Raw genomic sequence first — 6,830 nt, 5'->3', positions numbered from 1 at the left:
GGAGCCTGTCCTGGAACTAGCTCTTGTAGACCAGGCAGGTCTCAAACTCACAGAGATCCGCCTGCCTCTGCCTCCCAAGTGCTGGGATTAAAGGCGTGCGCCACCACCGCCCAGCTTGTTTTACTTTTTTGATGCAGGGTCTCTCTACATAGCCCTGACTGACCTGGAACTCACTATGTAGACCAAGCTGATCTCAAATTCAGAGATCTGCCTGCCTCTACTTCCTATGTACTGGAATTAAAAGCATGCACTACCATACCCAGCTCTGTGAATAAGATCTTAATGTTAGTTTCCTTGATAGTTGAATTAAGGACATGAAAAAAAAAGAAATATTTTTAATTTATTTGTCCATATATATATATACATATATATATATATTTTTTTTTTGAGATAGGGTTTCTCTGTGTAGCTCTTACTGTCTTGGAACTCACTTTGTAGACCAGGCTGGCCTTGAACTCAGAGATCTGTCTGCCTCTGCCTCCTGAGTGCTCGAATTAAAGGCGTTCACCACTACTACCACCTGCATACGCAGACTCTTCTTATCAAGCTATGGGCTCATAGAAGGATCCTCAAATGATTCTATGAAAATCTACATTGGGGTGTATTTTAAGAGGGGGTCCACCGCTTTACTCAACAAACACCAGACTAGTAACATTTTCTTTGGACACTATGATTTATAGCTGGGAACATGTGATGCTGATTACACAGGAGGCTCAGGAAGGGCCATAGCCACAGGACAGAAATGTGATACATTGATAAGAAACACAAGATTCGGGGTATAGGAAAATGGCATTTGGTTTTAAGACCCTCTTTGACTCCAAAGAGGAAGCAGGGCAGGGACCTGCTGCTGACCCACATCACACCCAAAGGCCTCCTTCCTCTTCCACCCTGAGGTAGGTCAACTCCACTTTCCCCACTTTCCAGATGGGAAAATTGAAACAGAAAAGATAGCAAGAGTAAAGCTACCTGATGGTACAGAGGAGCAAGGAGGAGGTGGCGGTATGTCCGTCCACCCCTCAAACAAGCCAGCAAACTAAGTTTCATCTTGTGAGTTGAGGCGTCCCTTCTTGTGCCTCATTAGAAGTGAGGGAAATCCCAGTTGTGACACTCCTTGGCCTGTGTCTGTCAACAGCAATTCACAGGCAAGGAGAAAGGGGGCAGATGTAAGCAGTTCCTGCTTCCCAAGGAAGGACAGAAGCCACATTCTGAGACCCTGACTCCACACATCCTCAGCCATACGATTTACGGGGTGTGTGCCTGGAGATGCCTCACCGCAAAGTTATAGGTCATGCCCACCCTCAAAGCCTAGACTTTCTTGCGGCCATCCACCTCCTGCTTGTGTCTTTCTTAAACAAAGATTCGTAGATCTTGGCCTCAGACTCCTGAATCATCACTCAGTGACTGGTTATCTTTAACCAGAGAACAGACTTCTGTGGGAAAATTTGGTCCCCCAAATGCCACACAGGCCAACAGTGACTGACCAGCTAACCTGACTTTGAACCTGTTTCAGGGACATAGCCCCACCTATGTAACTTGAGGCTGAGATATCTTCCTTAAATGAGTCCCTAACTGCCCAGCTCAGAGCACCAGGATAACGTGGACTAGGCAATGGCAGGAGCAGGTGTATCTGCCAAGAAAAACTCCACAGATCCCTTCCCTCCCTATTGCACAAAAGGGTAGGGAAACACATAGGACCGACCGACTAAGGAGGAGGAGGATGACTCTCAGGATGCGGAGACAGTCCATGGGACACCACTGTGAACAGCTCCAGCCAGAGAAAACCTGAAGCCCTAAGGAAACAAGGTGCTAAGAGGGATAGGAGCCTCTAAGTAGAACCTAAATTATCTACAGCAGAGATAAAATTCCATCAGGAGGTCCCCTCTGGTCTCACTGGTCAGGCCTCTAGAGTGTCTGACCAGTTGTCAGGGCGGTAGACAGGAGCAGGGCTCTCTCTAAGGGCCAGAAAGACTGGTTGTAAAGGACTGGAGGGCTCTGTGTTATAGGAGAGTGATCCACCTTTCCTGGGGAGTCACACCCAGGCTCCCCTAAGTAGGGAGCCTACAGTGGGGCAGAAGCAGCATTCTGACCCCTTGTAGCAGCACACCCAATAAATAGCCAGGTATAGAACTCCAAATCTCAGCAAGCACCTGGGTAATGGCAGTCCTGGTGGCTACCAGTCACTTCCTTCTGGCCCAGAGAACGTTCTCGAGGGGGTCTCCACAGCAGAATGAACACCTGGATGGCAATGCCAGCAGGGTGACAGCCAGAAGGGAAGATATGGTGCCTGGTGTCTCCTCCAACATTCTAGGCATCCACATCCAGACCAGGTTCCTGGAAAAGTGACTGCTTCCTCAAGTTGAGCCGGGCACACTTGGGGCAGGTGGTTGAGTTGTCGTAATAGCAGTCCCTGAGGTTAGGAAGATAGGCTGGATTCTGCACGGAAAATGTTACGTCCTGGGCTAGCTCTCTGTATCTTCCTGCAAATCGGCAATCAGGCTCAGAGATGCTCACTACCATAGAGCAGAAGCAGAATCTACATCCAAGTATGATTTACCACAAAGCCTGGTACGTAGGTGCTGGCCTCTATGAAAGAGTCAGGCTTCTAGCAATTGTACCCAGCTCTAAGCTTTTTTTTATTTGTGTGTTTGTGCCTGAACACGTGAAGGTGGGCACACACACACCACGGGACACCTACGATACGACAGTGGAAGATAGGAACAACTTGCGGGACGTGGGTTTTCTTCCACCGTGCAGGCTTTAGGGATCAAAACCAAGTAAGCAGGCTTGGCAGACAGCTCCTTTACCTACTGAGCCATCCTCTCAGTCCTCTGAGCTCTTTCTTATTCGGCCAACGCCATTGTTTATCAACACTAATGCAGCATCTACCTGCGATTCCCAAACTGTGTGTCAGAGTACAATAGGGCTTGGCAGACTCCTCTGTTGGTTTGGTTTTTAAACTTTTCTCTTCAGGCATGAAGGGTGGCACAGGTTTGGGCCTCTCTGGCCTGTACTGATCCAGAAACAGTAACTCTACTGTAGGCGCAGAACAAAGCGGTAGTGGACCCTGTGAGCGAGCCGGGCCAGGAAGGCTCTAGAGGCTACTGCAGGATATTTTAAGGAGCCCAGCATAGGTGTTCATTCCTGATGGAACTTTTTTTCCCCTTGTGACAGGGTCTCATGTAGCCCAAATTGACCTCAAACATGCTATATAGCTTAGGATGACTGAACTTGGATCCTCCTGCTATTGCCTCCCAAGTGCTAAGATTACAGGCATGTACTAGCATGCCTTGCTCTGCTCTGCACTAGAAATCAAACCTAAGTTTCATGCATGCCAGGCTACATTCCTAGGCTCTTAATGGAACTTTTAATGTGGACGTAGACATCAGGGCCTAACTCCAGCAAAGGGCTCTGAAAACCAGACAGCAAAAGCCCAGATGTCTGCCTCCTCTCTCCTGGGCAGCAGCGTGAGGTTCCACAAGACCAGCTGCAGCCAGGGGCAAGGGAAGGCATTCTGCTTAGAAGGCAGGGAGGAGCCTGAGTACCTAGCAGAGTGAGTCACGGGCCACACCCACCTGTGGAAGACAGCTGAACAGTCGGTGCACACAGATGTATGGCTGTCAAAGGGAAACAGCACGTCGCCTTCTTTGCAGAGTTCGCACACAAACCCCTTGGCTTGGCACCGCTGTTGGAAAAGGAATCAGGATTAATGGCTGGCAAGTAAATGCCAACTCAGGCCAGGAACGCACTGGCCAATCCAGACCCTGAGGACTGGTGGACGGAATAGCAGAGAGTCTCCTCTAGATAGGGCCATGATCACAGAGGGCACGGGGAGAAGAGTCTCCTCTAGGCAGGGCCACCATCACAGAGGGCACGGGGAGACCCACCTCACAGTCCAGCTTGATGTGCTTGGCAAAGAGCGTGTGGATCTCCGTGAGGGAGCAGCTGAGGCGGCCCATGTGCACCTCCAAGAGGTCCTGGATAGAATACATCTCATCGTTCTCCACAAAATGCTGCCGGTCCTGGAGCTGTCAAGACCCAGCAGGTGTGACCCCAAATGCAGAGAAAGGGTTCCCCATTCCCCATCCACGGCCCAGGGTTCTTGTGGAAACCCACAAGTTTCATAGGGCGTCTGTACAGGTACCTCAAGAGCCTGGAGAAGCCAAATGGTAGAGCTATGGCCACAGCAGCATTTCTTGATCTCTGCCCCCATTCCACAACGGCTGCTCAGTGCGCCTTGCCTTTGACCATAGCTTCCCCCTGCTATCCATGCCTCTTCCCAGTTCTGGTCTCTGTTGAACACCTTCCAGATCACCCCACCCCTTGCTCTGCTTGCTTCTATGTACAGAGCTCACACCCTGACATACTGCCTATTCCCTTGCCTTCCTGACCCACTGGCCATTCCCCAAGGGCCTGTTTGCTGACTGCTCTCATAATTTTTTTTGCAGGGGGGGGTCAAGACAGGGTTGCTCTGTGTAACAGCCCTAGCTGTCTTGGAACTTGCTGACTGTTCCCATAATTTAAAACAGTGTCTGAGATTACTTATTGAGCAAAGTAGTGACTCTTTTTTTTTTAATTTATTTAACTTTATTTTAGGTGCATGAAGTTACAGACAGTTGTGAGCTGCCATGTGGGTGCTGGGAAGCGAACCCAGGTCCTCTGGGAGAACAGCCAGTGCTCTTAACCACTAAGCCATCTCTCCAGCCCCAGTACGTGAGGCTTAAAACTTTTATTTTGTTCAATCTGCCTGCTAAGGGGAAAGCTATTCCATGAAGGCTAAACACAATGATAATGATTGCTTATCTTAGTTTCTCAAACTGAGATCATCAGAGAACGCTCTTGTGTGCAGGATATTTGACAGTTTATTATAGATGACCTTCCCAGAATAAAAAGTTCGGGAGACTTCTAGAAGCCTAATACATCTATCTACTCTGCTCTCTGAAGAACCAGAGCAGGAATACTCCTGTCACCCTGACTCTCCGAGACCTGCCCCTTAGTAACCTGACCTGCAGCAGCAGCCGCGCCTCCATGGCCTCCTTGCAGGTGATGAAGTATGGCTTCATGAGAAGGATGTCCTGGCGCAGCTTCTGCAGGCAGACAACAGTGGACAGCTCAGCCATGGCACACAGGTGGCACCGTGGCTGTTTCTGTAAGGCTAAGAGCTGATTTTGTACTAGCTTCATAGGGGCCATACTCACAAGTCTGTTTCTCCTTATACTGTGGGCAAGGGCAGTAGCGACTGGGGAAGGTGCCCTCAAATTCCACAAGATGGTCCTACATTTGAGTGGGTATCCAACCTCAAGGGCAAATCACAGGATCTTGAGGTCTGTCTGTCAAAGATGCCTCTTGAGATCTCCCTTTCCCGTCACTTTGCCCAGTCCCACAGACAAGCACTGAGTCCACCCTGCTCTCTCAAGACAGCACGAAGTCATATCCAACAGAGTAGGCCAAAATCCTAGGCCAATGCCTCGACCTTGACCATTCTCCTTGCTCTGCCTCAGACCCCTCCCCTAAAACATGGAATCGAAGTCCTTTCTACTACCTTGCCTAGGTCGTCAGCTCCTGCCTGCCCTACAGCACCTCCTAACCTCTGCCCCGACTCTTCTGGCGACCAGTGGCTAAAGCCATACAGAGCTGCTGAAAATGTCTAGTTTTCACTTGGACTGCTGTAAGTATAGGGCACAGACTAGAATTCAATGGTACAGTACACACAAAAAGAGAATAAAATATCTTGACAAGTTTGTATATGTTGACCGCATATTATAATATTTTGGTTCTATTTGGCAGAATAGATTTTTAGACTGGCGTAGAAGCACCAACCTGCTGTATACCCACACTTGGAAGGTAGAAACAGAAGGGTCAGGGTTCAAGAGCAGACTTAGCTATATATCAAATTCAGGGTCAGCCTGAGCAACATGTTCTGCCATGCCAGATGTATACAATGCTGGGAACTGAACCCAGTGCTTCCTGCATCTAAGCTAGCAATTCTAACAAAGAAACCACATTCCCAGCCAGGTAGGTAAATAGGTAGACAGATGATAGATGATTGATTAGTAGATAAATAGGTAGACAGATGATAAATGGTTGACGTTGACTGGTAGGCAAATAGGTAGACAGATGATACAGATGAAAGATGGTTGATTGGTATGTAAATAGGCAGACAGGTGATAGATGGTTGATTGATAAATGGATAGAATTAAAATCTCTTTCTCCCTCTCCCCCCTCCACACACTTTCTGATAGGCTCTCTGACTACCAAGTGCAGGCCGGTCTCACACTAATGATCCTTCTACCCACGTCCCCAATGCTAACATCACAGGGATGAGCCCCCATCCTAGGTTCTGCTTTTTCTAAGAGATTATCAGCGAATTTAACATTGTCTCTATGGTTGTAATACTTTCGATTCAGCAGATAGACAAGGAGCCTGCAAAAGCAGGACTCCTCTGCTCAGAACTTCCCATCCCGACAAACTCATCCGGACCCTAACCGAGGCCCAGCCTCACCCGGATCTCCACCAGCTCTTCCACGTAGTTAAACAGTAGAGGGTTAATCTCCCGGAGCCGGAGCACTGGCCGAGACACCATCAGAGCCAGGTAGCGCATGCTGCAGCGGGACACCTGCAGAGGGAGCTGAGTGAGCAGCTAGCTCGCAGAGCTAGGGCTGGTGGAGCCAAAAACACGTCCTGCCCTCTCCCTACTCCCCCTCCCCACCATCCAACCTTGCACGGGACTCTCCCTCCCCACGCTCAGAGCCCAACCTTGCGCGGGACTCTCCCTCCCCACGCTCAGAGCCCAACCTTGCGCGGGACTCTCCCTCCCCACGCTCAGAGCCCAA

General features: G+C 49.5%; 1 protein-coding gene across 2 annotated transcripts in view; it reads right to left on the bottom strand.

Moving 5' to 3' along the window:
• Window positions 1-664: 664 nt before the first annotated feature.
• The window catches only part of Def8 (differentially expressed in FDCP 8 homolog), a 21,799-nt gene continuing 15,633 nt past the window's right edge, over window positions 665-6,830 (bottom strand). For both annotated transcript variants that reach the window (XM_013354896.2, XM_026778659.1), the window contains exons 9-13: window positions 6,500-6,613; window positions 5,004-5,084; window positions 3,885-4,025; window positions 3,573-3,682; window positions 665-2,407 (exon numbers count right to left, since the gene is read on the bottom strand). In XM_013354896.2, coding sequence (XP_013210350.1) covers window positions 2,305-2,407; window positions 3,573-3,682; window positions 3,885-4,025; window positions 5,004-5,084; window positions 6,500-6,613 — 549 coding nt within the window. In that variant the 3' untranslated portion in view covers window positions 665-2,304. The remainder of the gene's footprint in view (window positions 2,408-3,572; window positions 3,683-3,884; window positions 4,026-5,003; window positions 5,085-6,499; window positions 6,614-6,830) is intronic.

The sequence above is a fragment of the Microtus ochrogaster genome, chromosome 4 (assembly GCF_000317375.1).
Source record: "Microtus ochrogaster isolate Prairie Vole_2 chromosome 4, MicOch1.0, whole genome shotgun sequence".
NCBI classification, from domain to species: domain Eukaryota; kingdom Metazoa; phylum Chordata; class Mammalia; order Rodentia; family Cricetidae; genus Microtus; species Microtus ochrogaster.
Note: the sequence above shows the minus strand (reverse complement) of the source record. Positions and strands in the feature narration are given on the sequence as shown.